Source organism: Phaethon aethereus (genome assembly GCF_964289735.1).
Source record: "Phaethon aethereus genome assembly, chromosome: 2".
Lineage (NCBI taxonomy): Eukaryota > Metazoa > Chordata > Aves > Phaethontiformes > Phaethontidae > Phaethon > Phaethon aethereus.
The window spans coordinates 32590360-32614913 of NC_138582.1; the positions used below are offsets into that span (position 1 = coordinate 32590360).

The 24554-nt window shown below is 36.1% G+C and overlaps 1 protein-coding gene across 1 annotated transcript; it reads left to right on the top strand.

Annotated features, from left to right (window-relative positions):
- On the top strand, nt 1-23473 carry SNX16 (sorting nexin 16; the record flags this gene model as incomplete). Its single annotated transcript, XM_082015084.1, has 7 exons — nt 1-373; nt 4848-4934; nt 10232-10380; nt 15988-16057; nt 20626-20762; nt 22978-23094; nt 23365-23473. Exons 1-7 carry the CDS (start codon nt 2-4, stop codon nt 23471-23473), a joined length of 1041 nt encoding a protein of 346 aa, XP_081871210.1. The 5' UTR covers nt 1.
- Between the last annotated feature and the right edge of the window lie 1081 nt (nt 23474-24554).

Sequence of the window (24554 nt, forward strand, 5' to 3'; positions counted from 1 at the left end):
GATGGCAACACCGTACGTTCCTGTTCCTATTCCTATTGGAAGTTCATCCTCCAGCTTTACAAACAGAAACCAAAGAAGTTCTTCTTTTGGAAGCATCTCAACAAGTTCCAGCTCCTCAAAAGGACAGCTGGAGGACTCTACAATTGGTAATTTTAAAAAGATGAGCGTGCCTGACCAGATTGGTTCTACATCATCTGTGTGTAGTAGTCCACTTGTTAGGACTAAATTTACAGGTATGGATACATCCATAGAATACTGTACTCAGCCCATAGAAGAACTACAGCAGAATGCAGATTCCAGGAGCTGGGAAGATCGACCGTCCACGCCTACTATACTGGGTTATGAGGTGATGGAGGAAAGGGCAAAATTCACTGTAAGTGTTGGGGATAGTATAGTTTATCCTGTAATGACAAGATAACAATTGGATGTATTTTGCATTCTCTTTCAGTAACTAATCCTGCGGTTCAGGGATGTTGGAGTACTTTACAAATACCAGTTTAGCTTCAAAGTACTGCCATCTGACAGGAAAAATTATCATTCCCATTTTACAGGTGGGAAGATTGAGACTCGGAAGCAGTCTTTCCCATAATTGCATACATGGAATAGAAGGAATACATTTTACTTCAGGTGTCAATTTCTGCTGGAAAAGTCAGGAATTCCCTGCAAAGTTACAGTTCCTTATGAAATTGAACTTGTAGAAGTTCTAGATAAGTTAGATAAGTTAAACATCTTAAATAAGGTTTTACTTTAAGTGAGTTGTAAGATACCCTGATATCTGTGTTTTAGAGTTATTAGTAACATACAACATTTGCATCAAAGTGAAAGCACGTAGTTTTCAGCTTCTTGCATTGCTAGGTTTAGTTTCTGAAATCCATTCTGAAAACATCCATGAGATGTCACATATGCAATAACTCATGTCAGAACACCAGCTTAACTGATTTGTATTGATTTTCCTCAAAGTGTACTGTAGATGACAATTGAACTTTTTTCACATGCCATAAATACATTAAGGCATTTGTGCCTTTTTGTGGATGTGGTTGAAACATTTCTTTGAGATACTTCAGCAATGCTTGTGGGACTGATGGAAGTTCTTTGTTATTAATTATTTATTAATTATGTCAGGAGAGCAATATTAATCACAAATAGGTAAGGAGGAGGAAATAGACCAATTTTTTCCCCTATTTTCCTTTTACATTAGAAAAGTGCAGAAATTAATGCCCTTACGACAGTTCAAATAGTAGTAAAATCATCAAGTCCTTTTTGCAAAGAATTAAATAATGCTGATTTTTAATTACCTGAGAATGATAACATGTCATAAGTTTTTCAGTTTCTAACATTCTTCACGCATAGTAACTTAAAGAGAAAAGCCAATTTTTTTTTTTACGTGTAGAATAAAAATACCTTTAAAACAATGATCAGTATTGTTAGATAGATGCACATTAGTCTGAAAATATGCTAGGACGAAGGAGTCAAAATTGTTACTGTGTGTAGAAAGCCAGGTTACAGTACAAATGAAATGTTCTTCATTGTTAAAATGCTTTTGCTCTTTCTGAATTCACTTTGGTTGCCATGTTTGTTTCTGAAAGCACATAATTAACTGTTTGTTTTCAGTTGAATGTTGAAAACAAGCTTGCTATTGTGCATTAAAACCAGCAAGTAATTTTGGTTGCTTCTGCAATGCCAAATCAATGAGATGGAAGACACTGGAAATATAAATTGAAATCATCTGTAAAAGAGAGGAGACTGAACTGCTGAACTTTTTTACTGTTTGTTAGCATCTCATAGTTCCCAAAAATATGAATCTGAATTATTAAGCTGGGTGATGTACTAACTTCAAGAATTCAATGTTAGTGCATGGCAGAGTACATAGCTGATGAAGCTTATGGGAGAAAAAACCTAGACTGAAAAACTTCTCTATTTTTGGTCTCAGATGAGTTGGAAGTCTGGGAATGTTCCATTAGCACTTCCTTTTTTTTTTTTTTTTTAAGTCAACTAGAAATTACAATGAGGTGCTGAATCAGCCAGAGAATGTTACTAAATACTGGCATGTTTTCGTTGAATATTTTGTATTTGAGGAATAAGGCAATTCAGGATTGACTGGAGTTACTTGAATTTGTTGAATGAATTTGTAGTTTTTTCCAAAAAGTTGTATGAAGGAAGTGACAGTTGTTTTTGTAGTGATCTAGTTTTTCTTGTTTACTAATTACAAATCTTTAAAAGAAAAAAAGAAAAGGAACAAAACCAAAACTTTTTTCAACTTTGTCAAGAAAACCAAAAATGTTTGGGTTAGGTTGACCTTTTTTTTTGGGGGGGGGGGGGGGGGGGCAAGTAATCAACAAGCTGATTGCACTCTTTATGATCATAATTTGTGAAGACTTTTGAAGTGGTCTAGTACTTACTTAGAAACCATTCAAAGTGAGGATCAAAATACCTGGATTTTTTTCACATGTGCATTTGTAAGCAATGTATTTTGAGTACTTTTAATAGAATAAAAGAATAGAATACTGATCAGCAAGTAAATCAGTAAATCAGCAAGCATATTCCAAAGCTTCTTGTTCTATGTTTTGTTGTGTACTAGCAAAGAGTCTTCACAATTTTATATAGCAGTTCTGCTTTATGAATTGCCCCCGGTATCAGTACAGGCTGGGGGATGGAGGGACCGAGAGCAGCCCTGCTGAGAAGGACTTGGGGGTACTGGTGGATGAAAAGCTGGACATGAGCCGGCAATGTGAGGTCGCAGCCCAAAAGACCAACCGTATCCTGGGCTGCACCCAAAAAAGCATGGCCAGCAGGTCGAGGGGGGTGATTCTGCCCCTCTACTCCACTCTGGTGAGACCTCACCTGGAGTCCTGCGTCCAGCTCTGGAGCCCTCAGCACAGGAAAGACATGGGCCTGTTGGAGTGGGTCCAGAGGAGGGCCACCAAAATGATCAAAGGGATGGATCACCTCTCCTCTGAGGACAGGCTGAGAGAGTTGGGGTTGTTCAGCCTGGAGAAGAGAAGGCTCCGGGGAGACCTTATTGCAGCCTTCCAGTACTTAAAGAAGGCTTATAAGAAAGATGAGGACAGACTTGTTAGCAGGGCCTGTTGCGATTGTACAAGGGGTAATGGTTTTCAAGTAAAGAGGGTAGATTTAGACTACATGTAAGGAAGAAATGTTTCACAATGAGGGTGGTGAAACACTGGCCCTGGTTGCCCAGAGAGGTGGTAGGTGCTCCATCCCTGGAAACATTCAAGGTCAGGTTGGACGGGGCTTTGAGCAACCCCATGTCATTGAAGATGTCCCTGCTCACTGCAGGGGGCTTGGACTAGATGACCTTATAAGATCCCTTCCAACCCAAAGATTCTATGATTTTTTTTTTTTTTTTTAATAAAACCCTGTTTATACTTTTGGTATGACAAGAAAGCTAAAATATTTGGACAAACATTTATACAGAAAATGTATGAGAGAAGAATTACTTTTTAATGCTGGCTTCACAGGCATGTCTTGCAGCCTGAGTTTTAAAAGCTGATAGCTTTTTGTTAATGACTGAAATACTGCCTCAATCACAGCACATTACTTCCATAGATGCTGCTGCGTAGAAGTGGAATTCTGTGTTTAAAACGTAGATAAGAGAAATACTTGCTGAAAAATTGCTTTTAATTTGCACCATAGTTACATGCAGTTTGTGCAACTGTCTGCAGCTTCATACATTACAGAATACAAAATTGCTAAAAACAGTCTCTGAAATGTACAGAAGTTGGCTAGCACTGTAGTTATCGCACGCTGGGACTGCAACAAGAGAAATACTTTTATCGGTTAAGACAACCTGCTGTGAAAACATGAAATACTGGGGAAGATTTTACTAAGTAACAGATTAGAAAATGTTTTAAACAGTATCAGTTAAATGCTTATAAGGGGTTTTTTTATGATTCCAAAAATACCCTTTTCTTCCGTGTATGTTACTAGTTTTAACTAGAGAACACCTAGATTGGGAAAGGTAACTTAGTACAGTTGCAGAGCTGCTTTTTCCTTACATTGCAGAAAGTAAGGTTGTGACATGAGAAACCTTCTTTTCTGGACACCGGATTAATATTTTCTAGTTGAAGTTGTGTGTTGTTAGATTCATCATGTTCAGGCATTTGAGTATCAGTCCTCCTAAAAGGTAACGGTTTGATTTTTATTATTATATTTATTTATCCATTTGGTTTTAAATAGGAGAATGGTACTGCTGTCCTGTTGTCTTGCTAAATCTGATTCAAAGGATCTATTACTTCAGTTCTACAGTACTAGTATAATTGTTCTGATGCAGTTATCTACGGATGTGGTCATATTCTGCCTGGAAAGACAAAACCTAATGTTCGAGACAAATGGAACCAAAGCAGGATGTTATTTTTAAACTGCATCACTCTTCCTTGTGAACTAAGTCAGATGAGATATTTTAAAACAATATAACACTCAGTAACTGATTATTACAGTCATTTTAAAAAGAGAGTGGTCTTGAGAATTAATGAGTAAAACTGTAATTCAGCAAAGGTTAAAGTAGGTCACTAAAACATACTTCACTTACCTCTTTGATAAATGAGTCTTGTTTTTTCCTGGGGAAGAAATCTGGATGCAGTTTCACAAACCTTTTTTTATAGACAGAAAATAGCTAACTGTATTTAGGAATTATAGAAACTCCTCTGTTAAATTCTGAAATTAATTTATACTGTTTGTACTGATAAAAATATAATCCTTAATTGGAGGGTTTTTTTTAATCATCTATGAGGTTTGTTTCATTAAGAAATAAAGGATAATATCAGCCTTCCAGCCAATGCAGCGTGAAGTTCTGCACATTTTTCTGATACTCCTGTTTTTCCACACAGGTATACAAAATACTAGTAAAAAGAAGTCCAGAGGAAAGTTGGGTGGTTTTCAGACGATACACTGACTTCTCCAGGCTTAATGACAAGGTGAGAATTATACACTGGTAAATTCTCAGCTAATTTGCCTCACTCTTTTTTTCATGTTTCATTTTCTTTGTGTCTCACATTTTTGTCACCTTTTTCTTCTCTTTTTTTTTTTCCTGCATATAAAACACATACAATATTAATGAATAAAAAACATATGATTCCTCTTTTTTTCAAAGATACATGAAACAAATATAGTTAGTGTAAAGAAAATATTTCTTCATCTGAAGCTGTTAGTGTGCTTCATACTTGATATTTATTCCTATTCTATGTGATAAAGGAAATTAAATTTTTAATAGTTGTATCCCCTGCATGGAAATAGAACTGGGGCCTGTATTCTTTTGCAGGAATGATCCAATAATTATTCAGTCCTTTTCAGCGCAACAAATTCTGCTTTCTTCATGATAAAACTGAAGTTTCGTGAATATAAGTTCTTTGTATGTTGGTCACTCTTCAGTTGTTTTTAGCATCTTTGAAGTTAATTGTGAAATATTTCATCAGATCTTTAAAGCTGAAGACAGAGATGCCAGGTAAATAGGAATTCTGTGTCAGGAACTTAATATTTTTTAGAACACTTGACAAAAAAAAATGTTTGTCTAAAAAGTACAAGGTTTTTGAATTGGTAAATAACGTTTGGCTATCCCATTTACCATTACTTCTATAGAAGCATAAAAGTAGAAAAACAGAATTACACTTTCCTTTGTTCAACTGTCCACTCCTAAAAGGAAAGATCATTCTTAAGTTTAACACATTCTATTCTACTATGTTCTTTCATGTTCGAACTTGTAACTTTTTAATACTTTTTTTACCTGTAGTAAGGGATTTTTGGTATACCTTTTCTTCTTCTTGGATCAATGTGCTTAATCAACTAAGAATTTAATTCTGCTGAAATTTTGAATATGGATTTGAACCTATATATTTCTTTAGGTTCTTGGTTTGACCTGTTTAGGTATCTTTTAGGCTACCTTTAAAACAGCAGCGCAGTCTAAAACTACCACAAATTGTTGAATGTGTATTAGTTTAGAGATTTCTTTCTGAATAAATTTCTGTGGTTTAATTCAGCCTATCTAAATTAAGGAATGCCTTGGTGTTGGCAAAAGCCTGACTTCTTTTGAGATTATGATGTTCTGTGGATTTCAACTCAAATTGCAGAAGTCAAGTCATACAACACTTTGTATTTTGGTCAGCTATGTCAGATTTAGGCTAAGAACTGGCTTACATGCATTGACTTTTAGTGTGGTTATCAGTGGTTTGAAAAATTAAAATGCCACAGGTATTAATTTTAGAATAAATATTTAGATTTTACAAATGAAGTCCTTAATCTTTGCTGTCAGATCTTTGACAAAAATGCTTGGCTGCTTGGCTTCTAGCACTATTTACAGGTATTAGGATTTCTGTTTAAAGGGAGGAACTTTATTTTTCCCTTGTTTCACTGAAGCTTTTTCATCTTTCACTATACATGTAAACTTTTACTTTGTTACTGTTCTGTAATTCTCTAGAGGTTTCAGAATTATGGTACACTTCAGTTCCTCAAGATGGCATTTCTCTATTATAAAAAGCATCTCTTATGAACTGAAGAGTAAATAGTTACATGCGTGCATCAGTGGTTCAAAAGGCATGATGCAATGCTTGCAATACTTGTTCCCTAATGACAAATACAGACATGAAGTTGCATGCATGTATACTTTCAAGATATTTCTGTACCCCATCTCGTAGAAATCCAATATAAACAAGAGAAATACTATCTCATAAACCCTTTTCCATACCGTCTTTTTGTGGTTGTTGGCAAATTATTAATTCTCTGAAATGGTATTAGAAACTTGTCATTAAATGCCAACTGAATTGAATGATAGATCACTATGTGAAACGGCTTGAAATATTAACAGAGGGGGAATGTCTTTTCAGGAAGACCAGGTAAAGATGAAAGAGCAGTATGTTTTGTATGTGTCAGGCATATAGTTACTTGCAAGTCCAAACTGAGTTGGACTTTGGCAGTGGCTAAAAATGGAGAACATAAGAGAACAGGGACAGTGTCACGATGGGGACGTGCATAGATAAATTCAGGACTAGATGAATTAATGCAGCTCAGCTAACTAATAGAAGCAGCTAGTGAACTTAGTAATAGCATTCTTTATTTGCCCTGTCTCTCAAAGAAAACAAATATGGCAAAATAAACAGCAGTAGGATCCTAGAAAGTATTTTGTACTTCCACTAGTTTCTGAAATATTTTTAGTAAGGAACAGCTAATAAAATAGAAAAGAAAGGGAATGAAAGAGCTCAAAACCATGAACTCTCCTTTTATGAATTAAACCTGCAACAGCAGTTAAGACTTGAACAGATTTCAAATGTGAGCAACAAGTCCTTTGAATGTCAAAGCTATCTACTTTCCAGGCAATGAAAAGGTTATGAAAACTATATACCTACTGAAAGAAGACAAATAGAAGATGATAGCAAAGTAACCCAATGTAAAGGAAAGATATGTTGTCAGTATGGGTACGCTAGAAGCCACATAGTGATCTCACAGCCAAAATTAATTTAAAAAAATTACAGATAGAGATCAGCACAGGGAGAGTAGTAGACTTCTAAAGACAGAGGCAGAAGTGCTGAGATGCAAGATGGACTGTCACAGGATGCTAAAAGCAATAGATAAAGGTCTATAAATCATTAGAGACAGAACTAAGGGATGGAGGCAGTAAAGTAACAAATCCATTACTTGAGAGCAAACTATGAGAAGCAAATAGTAAATGATACTGCAAAGACCGAAATACTGTATTTTGCTGTAGTAATAACAACAGTTTTAATCTTAATAGATGTTGGAACATGACAGAATTTGAGGGGTTAAGAGCAGAGGCTAAAATACAGATGTTTGACTAGGTGCATAGGTTTTGTTCGTTAAGATTCACGGAATGATAGAATAGTTTGGGTTGCAAGAGACCTTTAAAGGTCATCTAGTCCAACACCCAACAGAACACCTAATGGATTGAAGAAGTATGTGAATAATACTCATCTGTCTCAAAAAATGGTGGGGAAAGAACTTTGTAAAGTTTATTACTATGCTGGTAGAGATGTTGAACAAATAATGAAATGGCCAGTCTTAAGAACCAGGAAGTTAACCATTTCTCCCTGAGACTGTGCCTCATGTGACATGCATCATCTATTATGTAATGATGTATGGGAGAGACATCTAGAAAAGATGGTGGATCCAAGCGAGTGATCACAGCCAGCATAACTTGTCTGACCCACTGTTTTTCCTGCTGTGTCTGAGGAGTGTTCAAGAAAGAATGCCCCGGGACCATGCTGTTGAATATTGTCTGCTGACAGCAGCTAGCTTTCTCATACTCTCTTCATCCACAAAAGGAGTAATCTGTGGGTAGGCATACTCTTTCCTTAGAGGTAAATTACATGATCTACATAACCAGACAAGTGAAATTACCATTAAGGAGAAATCTGTGTGGTTGAAAATCTTTCCCAGCAATGGTTATCTGTGGTCCTCTCTACAACTAACACAGGAACTCATTCTTAAGAGGGGTTATGGAGCACAGGGGATCCTTACTTATATTGGGTTAATAATAACTTGGTAAGAGGTGAAGGAACTTTGTATAACCACAGATAAATTTAAAAATATCAAGAAGAGTCTAATATCAAGATGAAATCCAGTAAGAGAGGAGAAAAACATATACTTAAATAATTAAATGCAGAAATAGAGCAAGGCTTTGACAATAAACCATTCTATAAATAAGAAACTAGTATTTCATAGAATCACAAAATAGTTTGGGTTGGAAGGAACCTCCAAAGGTCATCTAGTCCAACCCCCGCGGTGAGTGCAGACATCTTCAACTAGGTCAGGTTGCTCAGAGCCCTGTCCAACCTGACCTTCAATGTTTCCAGGGATGGGGCAGCTACCACCTCTCTGGGCAACCTGTGCCAGTTTTTCACCACCCTAGTTGTGGTGGGCTATTTTAATACATACCTGTGATATTAAAAAAGTGCCCTTGTTCAGTGAAATGGTACTTAACATGAGCAAGGGTGATCCACTAACATGATTCTTCCTTTAAACTGTGTAGAGAGATTCTAGCTGAAATACAGTATCTGTTTTAACTTTTTTTAAAATTTAATCTGCTGAAAGAGCTACCCATTAGCTTTTCCCAAGAGCCTATAAAGAATAGTTAAATAAAGCTTATTGTCAGAAGGCTTAAATTTTGCTGTGCAAGGATCAAGACACCTACTGAAGAATTATCTCACATCTATGTAAACATTGAGTGCTAAACTGTTTTCAAGGCAGATTCTGGAATCCCTATCACTGGCACACTCATACAAATATATTAGGTGTATGCAGTACATCACTGACAGAAGTTGGCTTGACCCTGTCTTCAGAAAAAGTTGAAACAATTCTTGTGGCTGTTGGAGGAACATTAGATTTTGTAAAACCTGTTTGCTTTTTCCTGTTGCTTGTAAATCTTCTTCAGGAATTTTCTGTGCCAAGCATCCCTTCTGAGAAAAGGCATTTTGCAAAAAACGTAATTGCTTTTTATGAAAGGGTTAATTTTTTTAATCTTCATACATATTAGAGAAATAATTAATTAGCATCCTTGGACAGATCCATCATTATATAATGTTATGCTTCCATTCACTTGCGTATTTCATTTCTGAATTCAAGGAAAAATTCTAGGTATTTCTGACGTTGAGTATACCCCATTACTATTTGAGTAACTCATAAATACAGTGTTGCATGTTAGTACTAGGGTTTGAGCCACATCCATATATATTGAAATTTTAATATTCTGGGTGTACAAGGAGCTACTATCTACTAGAAGTATTGCATGCATGTGTTGTAATTAATTTTGTTAGCCCCCCGAAAGAAGACAGGTTGCAGAGTTATATATAGGTCTATAATGGGCTTTCATATATTATCTGTATAGTACTTACTATCCCCAAGTACTTTAGAAGAAACACCACTGAAATGCTTACTTATCTGATACTTTTTACTTAAAATTTTCTTATATTCACTGACTCAAAGGCACTAAATAGCAGACTCAGAGACATCAAATAACAAACAAAGTTTTTCATTCCTATTTTTATATGGTAAATTTGAGAGGTCATTTGATTGCAGCACAGCAAGTGACAGAACTGTGTCCACAATTTATGCTATAGTTTGGATTGTACTTACAGTTGACACTTAACCTTGTGCTCAAACTTAGCAAAAGACAGAAAGATCCTGTAACTCTGAGTGAAGTCAGTGCCTGTGTCAAATCCAGTACTACTTTAAATACTTTTTCTTTTGGCTTTGATTTCTGTTTCAGCTAAAAGATATGTTTCCGGGCTTTCGGTTGGCCCTTCCACCAAAGCGCTGGTTCAAGGATAATTATAATCCTGACTTCTTGGAAGATCGACAGTTGGGACTACAAGCATTCCTCCAGAACCTGGTAGCTCACAAAGATATTGCTAACTGGTACGTGATTAAACTTTGATTCTGGATTGTGATTTTGTGTGTGTGTTTTCAAACTCCTCATATAGGCTTCTAGACTCTAGCAGTATATCTTTGAGGGCCATAGTAAGGAATTTCGTTAACATTCACATTGTGTATTTGGACATTATGTGAATTATTTGGTGTCCTATTAAATTAATACTATCTTAATGTAAGCAAAAAAGGGGAATTGCAATATTTTCAATTGTACATGATTACCTACTAACTAAAACTTGTAATATTTTAAATGTTAGACTATTCACAGTTTACTGGTAAAATATTACTTCTGTGTGGTGAGTGCAGAACTGATACATTGTTAATTTATTGAGATTAAATGTTAGGCTTTCACTGGGAAGTACCTACTCTTTATGTGATTAGTTCTTAAAATGTGTATTAAACTTGAGGTTTTTATGACACATGACATGATAGTAATAGAAGTACCTTTATAGATTGCTTTACATGCGTAAATGTAAACCACAAATCAAAAAAGGCTTAAGAAGAGTCTAAAAAACATAATGTGTTTAAGCAACAAAGTACGGAAGTTTCTTTGAACAATATCTTTTTTCATACCAAGTGGAAGATTCTTCCAAAGCTGGAAGATGAGTAGAACATAATTCTGGCAAATTAAATGTAAAATCATTTTAATCTAGTAAGTTAGTTTCTAGAGGCAGAGCAGTTAGTTCTAAAAACCTTTTCCAACACCAGAAAAAGAACAATTGTGAGGCTGCTGTACCAGATATTCTTTGAGGAATGAGTCTGAGGAACAGTCTTCATCTGAAACTTTACATTATAAACAGAGTAAGAAATTTTCTAGACCAAATAGCATTCCCTCAAGAATTTTAAATGAACTAAAATATAAAATTGCTGAGCTGTGGTGTGAGACCGTATAATGCTCGTATCTACTTTAATTTTTAGTAGAATGGCTGGTACTACATTTGACACATTTTTATAAGGCATTTGACTGTTGAGTCTGGAAAATAGAGATTAGCCAGTTTGACTTTTGGTACTGCTTGTAATAAAAACCCTAAAGTGGTAAGCAGGTAAACAAAAATAATACTTGGCAAAGCAATAATGTCTTTTGCAGAGGGAAATCTATCTAACAGGTAGTTATGAGGGAGCTCATATAAAATGGGTTGAAAGGCAGGGGGAAAAGGATTGATGGAAATTTAGGGGTCTTACATATGGAATGCTGGATCACAGTTATGGAGACTGATGTTCAGAATATCTGGAAATCATCTGGAAAAGGGAATGAAAAATGAGATTATGAAGTATTGTAGAAGGATCCTGAGGCACTGAGTGACTAACATTAATTTTCATGTGATGAAGTGCAAAATTATCATACAGTACATACATACAGAATCATAAAATCAGTTGTGTTTTACAACCTGGAAAATACCTATCGGTATTGATGCAATTTTCTGAATCAGTTCGGTGTTCAGAAATAATCAAAAAGTTACATAAAAATTACTGAAGAGGAAGTTAAAAAAAAAAATACTGTTGTGGGAGTCTGAATTGTACTTCCATATAGTCCAGTGCTAAAATACAGCATTCAGTTTCAAAAGAGAGTCTGCCAGAAGTACAGAGAAAGCAAACAAGAGCAGATGAAGCTACAGACAAACTTCCTGGCAAGAGGAGTTCTGTTGTCTTTTATTCTGTCATCTGGGAAAGGGCTGGCTAAACAGGGCATACGAAATCATCAAGTGGATAGGGAAGGTAAGTGATGGATGTTAATATTTTGGATGATTCATAGTCATCACTCAGTATGTCACGCTGAATTGCAGAGCTTTGTTGTGAGATGTCAGAGACAGAAAGCTTAAATGGTTTCAAAAAGAAATTGGGATCAACCTCTGAGTTTCTCTGTCAGCGGCTATTAAACATGATTATATGTGTGAAATATGCGGCTGAGAAGTTTAAGAACTTCCTGATTACTAAATTACAAAATGATAGGTGTGCCAAAAAGAAGGAATTCTTCTCTAAATGTCACTTATGCTGCTGGAAACAGACTAGTGAGCTGGATGGACTTTGTCTGCTTGAATAGATGTGAAGGCTTTATGCTTCTTGTTGTTAAAGCTAGTTTGGCATTTCAGCTGCCTTGTTTGTATCTTGATGGTGGTCCATATTGGGCAAAATAGTGTTTGTCACAATTTAAGGCAAAAAAACCCAAAACATAACTTTTAGACTGCATCACTGATCAGATACAAAAGAGAATTTAAATGTTTGTGGACTCAGTTTGTATTTTGGTTTGTGAACAGGTACTTAACTGAAATGTGGTTTTGAAGAAAACTCTGATCTTGGCTGTGTAAGGCTCTGCATGAAGATTAAGTTTATTAAAAAAACTTGTAATCTATTGGTATGGCTTATGTTCTAAATATTTTGATCTATGGAAGGTCTGGATTCCTCAGGAAGCGATTAAAACTAGGGAGACTTGATCTGTCTGATTTTTTTTTTTTTCTTCACCTACTTATCAGAGAATAAAAGTTACCATTAATAGAAACTAACATCTGCACCTTACGTGAGCAGTGGTGAGCATCTGACCCTGCTTCCTCCTTAAAAGCTCACCACTTATTTCTGCAGTTTTGCAAATAGGTCAAACTGCTTGGGTTGCACCAAAACCAAATCATCCTTTACTCTATAAAGAGAAGTTTCTTTGGTTTCTATTTATGCACTGTATTATCACTGACACATATTGACAGTGGGAAATTCACCCTTCAGGGTTAGGAGACCTCATTTGGTATATCTTTTTTTTAATTAAACTACTTTGTGAATCTAGTTTTAAGATAAAATGTAGGGTGGTATGAAGGCAACTAAATTTAGAGTCTGCGTTTTACGGATTTCTTCTCATATTTTGCTTCTGTTGAAGATTTGGTGAAAGACTGAATTGAAATCCACCCACAGATTTTAATGTGTTCAAGAAAATTTCATATGCCCTACAAAGTGGGAGAAAGAAGTTTAACCTGCTAAACAGAAGTGTCATTTGGCTCTATATAGATGACACAGCTCTTCTCTGCCTCCACCCTGTATAAGCAGCAGCTTGGAAGGGAGGAACTCAGTCAGCTGTTGAGTCTTGCCAGGGTTCCCATGTGCAGCACTGCCCCTTGCAGCCCTTCTTTAATGCTGGTGTGCACTGGCGTTGCTGCCTCCCTTGAGAAAGGTGTCAGCTAGCATAGGGGCAAAGAAAGAAGCCATGCACAGAAATCTTTGTTGCGTACTGCAGAAGATTTCTGTGATAATTCTAAGGCAGCATTTTCTCCTATTTCTTAAATGAAGTGAAGAAGTGTAACACATGGAGGGAAGAGCAGGGTCAAAGCAGACTCTCAGAGTAAAGCTAGGCTGCAAATGAATGTTTATGCCATCAGGTGCATATTTTAGTTAAAGAAATGACATTTTCAGTGACCTGGGGCTTGAAGTTTCTTGCCTTCCTTATGTAAAATAATGAATCTAAAGCTTTCAATTTCAAGAAGTTTTAAAAATGATAGAAAAAGACACAGTTTTCTGACAGCAGCTGTAGGGAAAACAAGAAAAACTGGGTTTCACCTCTTGTAAGCAGATGATATATGCAGATTTTTTTTTTCTAGATATTTCATTTTTCACTCACAAGCATTACTGCATGTTATGCCATTTTAATGTTAGCCTTTAACACAATAAAATCACTAGCAAAATGTAGAAATTCAGTACTTTTAAAATATGTTTGAGCTGAACTAATTGAATAAGGATGAAGATGTTGAAGAATGCTGAGCAGATGTATTTCCATGTAATGAATTCTTCTGCATTAGACATATTAGAGTTCATTCAGCACAACTTTCATCTTTATAGAAAGAGCAATTCAACCATTAAAAGTGGACTTGAGCATCATGTCGGAAAAGATTAAACTATTTGGAGAGGAAAAAAACAACCCTGCTCTTCTTGAAAATGTATATTCATTTGGTTTGAGGTTATGTTTTCTAGTAATTTAACTAATGACTTGTTACCATCTATCTTTTTTTTTGTGCTAATTGGAGTGGTAGTCTTGGTTTAAGTTGCAGAATTTTATTAATTTGAGTACATGGAAAAAGCTGTTTTAATAGTACAGGTTTAGGCTATGGCTTGTACAGATCATAGATTGATGAATGTAAACCAGTGGAGAGGGCTTGAAAAAGGAAGGTTTATTCATGTTTGTCACATAGATTCAGTGGGGAAAGGAATGATCATGATGATAGGAGAAATTTTTTCAGGTTGGTGTAAAGGCTGATGAGGTGAAAGTGGATATGAAGACAAGAATTCTCACCAACCATTGTCCAGAAAAACCCATCTGTATCTTCACATGTGCAATAAGCACTTGAAAGCAGGCTTACAAAAATCCCGCAACAAAACAAAGGTTTGATATATTTTTAGATACATATTCTTCAGAGCCTTTCTAAAACTAAAAGTGATGGCGTAATCAATGATTAGTGTTTGCTGAAAAAACTCTCCCGATTTTGCTTGCTAAATCTGAAGCTGTTTCATTAGAGTAATAGCTGGGTAAAAGAAGTTTTCTTTCTTGTGTTTGTACTTCGCATCTGCCTCAAATAGAGAGAAGGAACAGAAGGCAGAAAACTACTTTCATTTGCCTTCACCTTCCCACAGGACTTAGGTTGGAGGAAGAGGCAGGGAGTTAGTTTGGATTCACATCTTCCATTTTTGTGCATTCATTGCAGTAGTGAGTACAAGCACGGAATTGCTAGCAAGTTGTTACTAGCTAATTAATTGTGAATACAGTATTCTGACTGGAAGTTATTTATAGATTGAATTAACAGCAGGAAAGGTGTATGAAGAGACATGTTTGGAGATGTTGAAGAGTTCTGTGAAAAACAATTTAAACTTGGAAGATAGAATGAGAAATGCTCAAAATACTCTGTAGTAAACCACAGCATTGAACATACTTTCTTCTTCGGGCCTTTGCAAAACAATGCATGGAAGGGGTTGACAACAGTTACACAGTTTTACACAACTTTAAGTTCGAAATATGTGTTTAGAGATGCTATGTAGTATATCCACGGCACATTAACCTTGTCACTTATTCTTTTATAACTTGTTAGTCTTGTCAAGTTATAGATAATTATATACTTTGTGTGTGTGTATATAAAAAATATATATACTGTGTATATGTCAATGGATTATGATCTTAGCAAAATAGAGACACATAAGCATGTTTCAATACCCATACTTATTCCACTTATATTTCCTGAAGGGATCTACGTAGCAGCATACCTTTTAATTCATCTTTAAATATTTATTTTTCAAACCTTTTCAATACCAAAAGGATAAACTTGCTTCTCAGTTGTCATGTAGCAATAAATTCTCTGAAGGTTTGAGAAATCATGTTTTAAATTGACTTAGTCTCTGTTTGAAAACTCTTAACTGTACTTGTGCAACTTAAGTCACATTAAGTACTGTCCCTGGTTAACATAAACAACTGAGACTTAATAGTCTGTTAACATTATTTTGAACACTTGGGAGGAAATTTGAGGATGGTTGTTTGTGTCCCTTAAAGAAATACTGCCCTTGTATTATCACATTTAAATATTGTTGCTTTTTTTGTACGTCAAGTAATGCACTCTCTTTTATTTGGTAAAGCCTTGCAGTGAGAGAATTTCTTTGTCTGGATGATCCTCCGGGTCCTTTTGACAGTCTAGAAGAGAGCAGGGTAAGTGCTATCTAGTATGATAAAAAGACAATGCAAAAGGCAGTAGCTGTTAGGATATTGTAAAATCTGCTGAACGGTATGGAATGAAATATTTTTATTCCTGTTCTTTCACAAAAATTTGCAAATGGATGTATTTCTAAAACTGACACAGTCTGATTATTGGTGTGCACTGATAATCTTTGACTGCTGTATTTGATCCCTGTCCCAAGATTTAATCTCCTCCTTTTTGCATTTTATGACCAGCGGATAAAATTTGTTTTTAAGACAATTACTTACATAAGGCAACTACTGAATATAGGGAGAGTTTTTGTAGGTTTACATTCAGCATGTTGTCACAATGCGTACACCTTAGATTTCAGGTCTTGCAGTAAAATGTTCTTGCTATAAAATGTAATGAAAGGATTAATTCTGACCACCAAAAATAGCATTCTTGCAGTTAACTGAGCAGTGTTAAGTAGTGTTGTAAAACGGCAGCCTTTCAACATGCATGTGAGCACATTGAACAAGTAATACCGTACGCTGCAGCCTGTTTTATTAGAAGTATGTTTCACTGGCATGCAGAGCTATACCAAGTCTATCTAGAACAGGTTGTCTTAGTTTCCTTGCTTTATAGAATAACAATGTGTTTTGGAATTGCTTTTTCAACTAAATTTATATTTACTAGTTTGTTTTGTGTGTAAGTGGGAGTGCCTTGGCTCTTGTTACATCTGAAGGATGTAACATACATCATTACATCTATGTACATCTGAAGGATTTGGTATGGGTTTTTTGTGTTACAAGCTTGTATTTGATTTCTATACAATCACTTTTCATCATAACTATTTAAGTTGATGAGAAGAAATAAAAAATATAGGAATTATTTGTTCAGATAATTAAGAAATTTAAGTGACACCTTCATAGAGATTTTGATCATGCATACCATGATGAAGTCTCAGGGTTATTCATTTGCCATAGGATTTTAGACAAATTATTAAAATAGCTGTGCTGTTGTAGTTTTGGCTATTAACCACTTCTATAACGTCAGACACAGCTGTCATAAAATTCTGGTCTCCAAGGGATACCTCGCTTTATTACAGAATGGTTGAGGTAGGAAGGGACCTCTTGAGATCATCTAGTCCAATGTTCCTGCTCAAGCCGGGTCAGCTACTGCAGATTGTCCAGGACCAGGTCCAGTCACGTTTTGAATAATCTACAGAGGAGACTTGACAACCTCTGTGAAACCTGCTCCAGTGTTTGATCACTATCACAGTAAAAAAAGTGGTTTTGTGTGTTCAGGTTGAATTTCCTGGTTTTTAATTTGTGCCCATTGTCTCTTGTCCTGTCAGTGAGCCCCACTGAGAAGAGTCTGTCTCCTCCTTCATTCCCTCCCATCAGGTATTTATACCCATTGATAAGATCACCTTGAGCCTTCTCTTCTCCAGACTGGAGTCCCAGTCTCATCCTCTTCTCGCATGAAAGATGCTCAAGTCCCTTAATTGTCTTTGATTATGATCTTTGAATCATGAGCCCTGGGATCGTGGTGGACAACAAGCTGGAGATCAGCCAGCTCCCTCAGCACTCATGGGTGCAACCTGTCAGGCCCCGAGGACTTGCGTATGTCCAGTTTAACTGCTCCCTGACCTGGTCCTCCTCCAATGAGGGTAAGTCTGTCCTGGGCCTTCCTTGTCTTTCCCTCTGGTTGCAGAGGTCTGGGATTCCTGAAGGCTGGTTTTATCAGTCAAGACAGGCAAAGATGGCACAGAGTACCTCAGCCTTTTCAGTGCGATTTGTCACAAGTTCCCCCACTCCATTCAGCATGGTTCCCATGGTTCCCCTAGACTTCCTTTTGCTGATTATGTACTTGTAGAATCCTTTCTTGTTTCCTTTCACATGTCTTGCCAGATTCAGCTCCAGGTTGGCCTTCACTTTCTTAACGCTGCCGTTGCAAGATGAGACAGCAGCCCTATATTCCTTCTGGGTCACCTTTCCATTCTTCCAGTGCTAGTAAACTTTCTTTTTATACCTGAGTTCCGTTAGAAGTTCCTTGCTCATCCATACAGGCCTCCTGCACCCTTTGCTTGATTTCCTACTTGTTGAGGTGGACTTTTCTTGAGCTTGGAGGTGGTGATCCTTGAACATGAATTAGCTCTCCTGGGCTGCTCTTCCCTCCAGGATAGCTTCCCATTAATTCTTTCCTCCAAGCAGATTTCTGAAGAGATTGAAGTCTGCTCACCCAAAATCCATAGTTGTGGTCCTGCTTTTTGCTCTGCTCTTGCCTGTTAGGATCCTGAACTCCTACATATCAGCATCTATATCCATTCCTCGCTTTTTTTAACAAGTGCCCAACTACATAGCAAGCAATATGGTTCAGATACTTAGTCCTGGAGTTAATTTTTAAAGATATCTCAAAAATCACTTCTGTTTTACCGTTCTGCTGTTACTGTTGTCAAACAAAGCATTGCAAAAAAAAAAAAAAAAAAAATCTTCTATTACTGTTTTCCTGATAATGGAAAGTATGGATATTCTCTATTTGTTCTATGTGTGTTCTATTATTCCAGTTCAATAAGGACTTGCCAAAACATATTTTGCCTTTTTTGGGAGGGGTACAGGTACCTCCCCCATTAGAAATCATTTAGGTCTTACAAAACTTAATCACAGAAATGTAGGCAAAATATTCACTAAAGCAGTCTTTTTTTTTTTCTTTTTTTTTTTTGTCATATCCTTGGTAATTGTTTCCATGGGTCCTTTCCCAGCCATCAGTGTTTCATGCGCCAGTGAAGAAGGAAGTGAAGCTCTCTTCCAGCTGGCCTAGTTCTGTTGCCCTTTCAGAACTTACAGGGAAAATTGGTCCCACCCTGGGTATTAGAACTGTACCAGACTCCAGGTGTCTAGCTCTTCAAGGAGCAAGGGATCTCATTACATACAATTCCCTGATAGGTCTTTCTCAGCTTTGGTTCACCTTTCTGCTATTACGGCATCCTTCAGAATATGTTGATGTTCTCGTATTCAGTTGTCAACAGTGACTTCCTTTCCTTGGGCAGCTAGAGATGAGTTTTTTCCAAAAGGCTTTTTTTAGTTCTTATGTAGAACAATAAAACAGTTCACCATATGTGGAATATTTGTATTTATTCTGTGAATAGGGAAATTTGCATGTGCATAAATCTAAAGGTAGAAATAATATAAATTAATTATATTCTGAAGGAAATAATGTCCAGTTTTGAGGTAGGGCATCAGCAACCCTGAACAATTTCACAAAATACACTAGAAATCACTTAATTGGTTTGGATGAAACAGGATGACTCCTTAACTGGAATGATTGCTAAAGCAATCACTAAAAATACTGTGTGAAGAATGAATTGCATGCCATGTGTTCTCAGCTCTAGAAGATGTGAATAAAGCTGTGGCTTAACTGATGTCTTCAATGCCTGTCAACCAAGATAAATTTGCTATATGAGTCAATAAAATGAATCAAAACTCAGCGGAAAAAAAATCAAAATGGTTATTGGGTTGAAAAACACTGCATTTTTTTAAATTGTATAATTACAGGAAAACTTAACATTTTAAAGAAGTTGATAAGTCTGCTTCAGTTAAAGCAAAGAATAGGATCTTCTTGGTGTTTGTAGCCCATTTTAAAACTTTAGGAAAACGGTGTCTTAACAGCATTGTTCTTAACTGAGCTCATAAAATGCTTATATTCAGTGGATTCTGGGAATTAGTAGTTAGTTGCATGTAATGTTAAGCCAAGAAAGCCTCCTATGTAGGTTTCTTATTTAGTGAGAACATGTAAATTATTAAACCAGAATTGCACATTACTGTTGTTAGACTTGCTCTTTCCAGTAATAGATCAGCAGGCTCAGTGCCAACGCTTCTGCCACTTCCTGCATTCAGTGGATGTTACATTGTACGTTGGCTCTTCACATTAAGTTTTGAGATTGCTCACTGTCAAATTCATCAGCGTGAGCTATATATATGTCATGCTCAGCAGAGTAATGCAACATACTTGTCGTGGTTGAGTAGTTAGTGTTCTTCGCATTTTGTTAAACTTTTTCAAAATGTTTTTCTATTCGTCTTCTGATTTTCACGATTGTTGTATTTGTAAGAGGTATTTGGTACAGAACTGTACAACTTTGTATTTATCCTAGGTAGGGGAAGAACATGCACCTTATCCAAATATTCCTAGCATCTTGGGAATTAATTAGACTCTTTGAAATTGATTTCCAGGTCACATGAAAGCAAATCTTGTATAAGGGGAAAAGGGAGTAGGGATGTTGTTTCATGTAGGCATAAAGGTTCAAAACTAGGGACTGGGCATCAAAGGCAAGAAAACTCTTTCAAAAGTCTCTCTTGAAACAAATGATGCAATAAATTATTTGTATTGCAATTTGTCATAATAAATTCATTGTTCAAAGCAAAGCAGCATTGTTTTATTAAGGACAGAACTTTTTTTGAAGTTTATATAGCTCTTTATAGTAATCAATACAAAGAAAAGCCGCAACAATTCTGTTATGGTTTGATATTTCTAAAAGAAAAACCAATAAAGGCAGTCCACTGAAGTTAAATGGAAGATGTTCTTAAATTTTGTCTTTTAGGCTTTCTGTGAAACTCTGGAGGAAACAAATTACCGTTTACAAAAAGAACTGCTTGAAAAACAAAGGGAAGTTGAATCGCTGAAGAAATTGTTAAGTGAAAAGCAGCTTCATATAGATGCTGTTGAAAGAAGAATTAGGTATGTAGAAACTTTATGGCTTTTAGGAGTTTCTTTCCATGAAGGCATCTTCTTTATATAGTTGCAAGCACCAGCTTTAAATATATTCTTGAAAACAATTTTCCCTACATAACCACACACAAAGCAGTATTTGCAGTAGGCTCTTTCTCATATGCTGGCTAAAAAGCTGTTTTTTGGTACAGATGACTCAGAAATTGTTGTCCCATCTTTTCCCTTTAAGGTAACTGGGATTATGTTTCTTAATCCTTTAAGTCCTGTAAAGATGAAGCAAAGATTCTATTCTGCTTTTGAAATGCTGGATATGTGAAACGCCCCGCTAGAGATGAGAGCAGTGGAAAAATTGCTTTGAGTTATAAAATTTTGGCTGTACTCAAAGCTTTGACAGCGTATAGTGATCAAGCCGTTATATGTCTGTGTTAATGTCTTTAACGTTGTTCTGAATTGCCGGAATGATGCCACTGCAGATCGTCTGTTTAAATACGAGGAAAAAATAGTGGTATTTTATAATAAAACTTTATGGTGCCTGTCTGCTAAATTTTGTAGCAGTCCCAGGGGAGTTGATGTTGGGCTATTCAGTGTCCCGCTAGACCTGCTGAGTCAGTCATTGTGGGGTTTCTTTATCAAAGGAGTAAATTCCCATGGTCCCTTCAGAAGTTATTTTAATACTGCTTGGGTTGTTGAGTCTAGCATATCCAGCTTGACTAACAATCCCATCTTTGGATATAAGGTTTAAATGAACTACATTTGGAAAAGGATTTAAATGGAATTGTTGTGGCTTATTGAAAATTCTGATCTCAATACCATACTCAGTTTGTCACTTACTCCTGAAGGCAAGTAATTACATTTGAAAGATGCTTTCCCTGTTTGATGAGAAAGTTATGACGTACTGCTGGCTTAAACAGTGAAATAGTCAATAAAAATTAAATTGCTCGCATCTGGCTAAAACGTTATGATAGGAAATTGTGTGACTAAAATAAGAAGGCATGAGCAGCAAAAAATGATTTTATTTTTTAGTGCTTTCCCTGAAGATAGATTTTTTTTTTTAAATATACAAACACGCTGCCAGTTTCCCAGACATGTAAAATTATTGGAAATCAGCCAAGTAGTGTCTGAAGTCTTGATGGAAAATAACTCTTGTGATACTTAGTTGTAAAAGTTACCAAGTAAACTCATCATCTTGTTTAAGGACTTTAGCTTGTCTGATGGGAATTGAACACAAAAGAAACGAGTCTGTCTTTGGCCTTGTTGAAGTGGAATTTTGAATTGCTGGCCCAAAACAAATTAAGCATCTTGTGCCTTTATGCTCTAAAGGCCATGTACCTAATATGTTGGTGAGGTAGGAGGGGACAACTGGACAAGGCATCAGACTTGTAGGCCTTTACGTGTGCTGGATTTGGCCCAAACATAGACCAGTAATCATGTTAGAGAATACTGCTGCAGTATTACTAAAAATGCATGCATTAAAATAAAATTATAGAAACAGTAGTAGTTACAGTAATTTTTTAAAGGAGGTGAAATACAGTAGTATCACTTCCAACACAAAATTTGTTCAAGCTTTTCTCTCCAATTAAAGTGGCAGCTTTCAACACTAAATTGATATTTTTGTTTGTTTGTTTCCCCACACAGAGTAATATTTTGGAAATAAGTATTTGGTAATTTTACATGACCATATTCCCATCTGTAGCCAGGCTAGTCTGACTGCCAATTCATGTTGCCGTTAAGAAAAAATTTACCTGTCTCTTTATCATTAATAGGAAAATGTATTGCTCTGAAACTTAATATGCGATTCTAAAGTTACAATGAGAAACTGTTGAAGAAATCTTTTTATCATCCTGCCTGTCTTCCTTCTGACTATGTTTTGGTTATAATCCTTTGGTCATTTAGGCAAGGTGCGTGTGGCTTAGATCATCTGCTTGTCATTTCTTACCTAAAGTCTTAATCACTCCTCTGGGACTTGAATTTTGTGAAGCTACTAAATTGTGATGCAACCAGAGGATTGAATTTAGTTTGGGAATAAGCAGCTGGAGCAAATAAACGGTTTTAAATAGCTACCCAGTGCAAGCCCTGCATCTCTGTAGTAATAAGGGAAATGGGGTGTGTAGGAGTGAGATTGAGAGGTTCGCAGAAACTGCAAGGTTTAAAACAAAACAAAAAGCTCTTCAGTGGTGAATGTTTGCTGTATGGATTGGTGGTACTCTGTTCTTATTTGTTGTAGGGATTTATCTTTAGGAAAAATGACTCGTCAAATGTCAGGAGAAGAAAGTGAGTGCAGTGGTGAGGTGGAGTCTTCTGCAGTAGAAGCAGACCAGGGTACCCTGGGTGAGGACAGCTGGTAAATACTATTATTTTACTTACAGCATATTTTAGTTTTTCTTAAAGTATGTTTTTAAATGTTTGGTCATGCATAAATTCTGCACAGCTGAGGAATTCAGCATGTTATTGTACCTATCTGCTGCATAAAGGCCCTCAGGATAGACAATTTTAGATCTGGAATAAGTGACGAGTTGAACACCTTTGTAAATGCTTTGCTGATTGCTGGCATAAAATGACTACGGAGAATCCTATTAGTTTCCATTTGACAAACCTTATTGATCTGTTGCAGCTCTGATAAAGAGAACCATGAAGCATGCTGGAGTGGCTCTTTGGCTGAAAATTCTGTACCAGAAATTGAAGTTGCTGAAGTAGCATATACCGCTGATGAAGAAGACTAGATCAGTAGCAGCTGCTGTTATCTGGGAAAGGTTCATGTTTGGGACATACTCTGTGGGTATGAGCATAGAGTGGCTGTGAAGAATTTACAGCAAAGAGCAAGAATGCACATACTGAATGTTTACATAAATCCTTACAAATTATTAATGTAAGAAATATACCCAGTGCTGCTTTGATTTCAGTTTTTATCTAGCCTTTATATATTTAATACATTAAAGTCTAATAAGGGCTAAAATCAGCTGAAGTTTAGACAGTGTATATACACAATTTGGCTGACTTCCTAGTGGAGTGACAAAAGCTTCATGTTAAATCACCAAATGCATCTAACTAGCATGTCATATGTTGCCACTGCTGTGACACATTTGATATGTTCATGTGTTTGGTATTTGTGTTTTCATATTCTTATAGCCATAAATTTAATGCTTGTTGAAGTAAAAATGGACTCATCTTACGTTTAATAAGATTGTAGAATGTGTTGTTTTTAAAGTCTAAAGTTGAAGAATATTTCTCTGGAAATTTTAATGCAATGCAATAGGAAAACTTACAGTACCAAGAGAAAAGTAGTTATGAAATGGAAGTATAGTTGGACATTGTTTTAAAAACTAGTCATTTTTGCTGAAGGAACTAATATGAGACCCCCCAAAACACTGTGTATTTGCATCCCAAGATAGCATGCTGTAATACTTTTTGTTCGGTAAAGCTGCTTTGAAAATCTGGGATACCTTTGCTAAATACCCATGTAACAATAAAATCGGTGAGTTTGCCTTTTACTTGGAATACTACCTCTTACCATCTTGCTAATGCATTTATGTTTGTTTAAAAATATTCCAGATTATATGGAGGTTATTGAAAAACTTGTAAAGAAGCCATATTTTTTCCTGCACAGTTCATAACTAGATTGAATCTAGTTGCAATGTATTTTTGTTTCAATATATTGTACACATGGGGATACTGCTACATGTGTTCTATAGCCTATTTTTCAAAATGTATTAAGACAGGAGATGCACTTTATAATTAAGACTCCATTGTGCCAATTCAGTTGGCTAATTGGTTGAGAAAGGGGAGTTGCAGGGAGAGGATTAT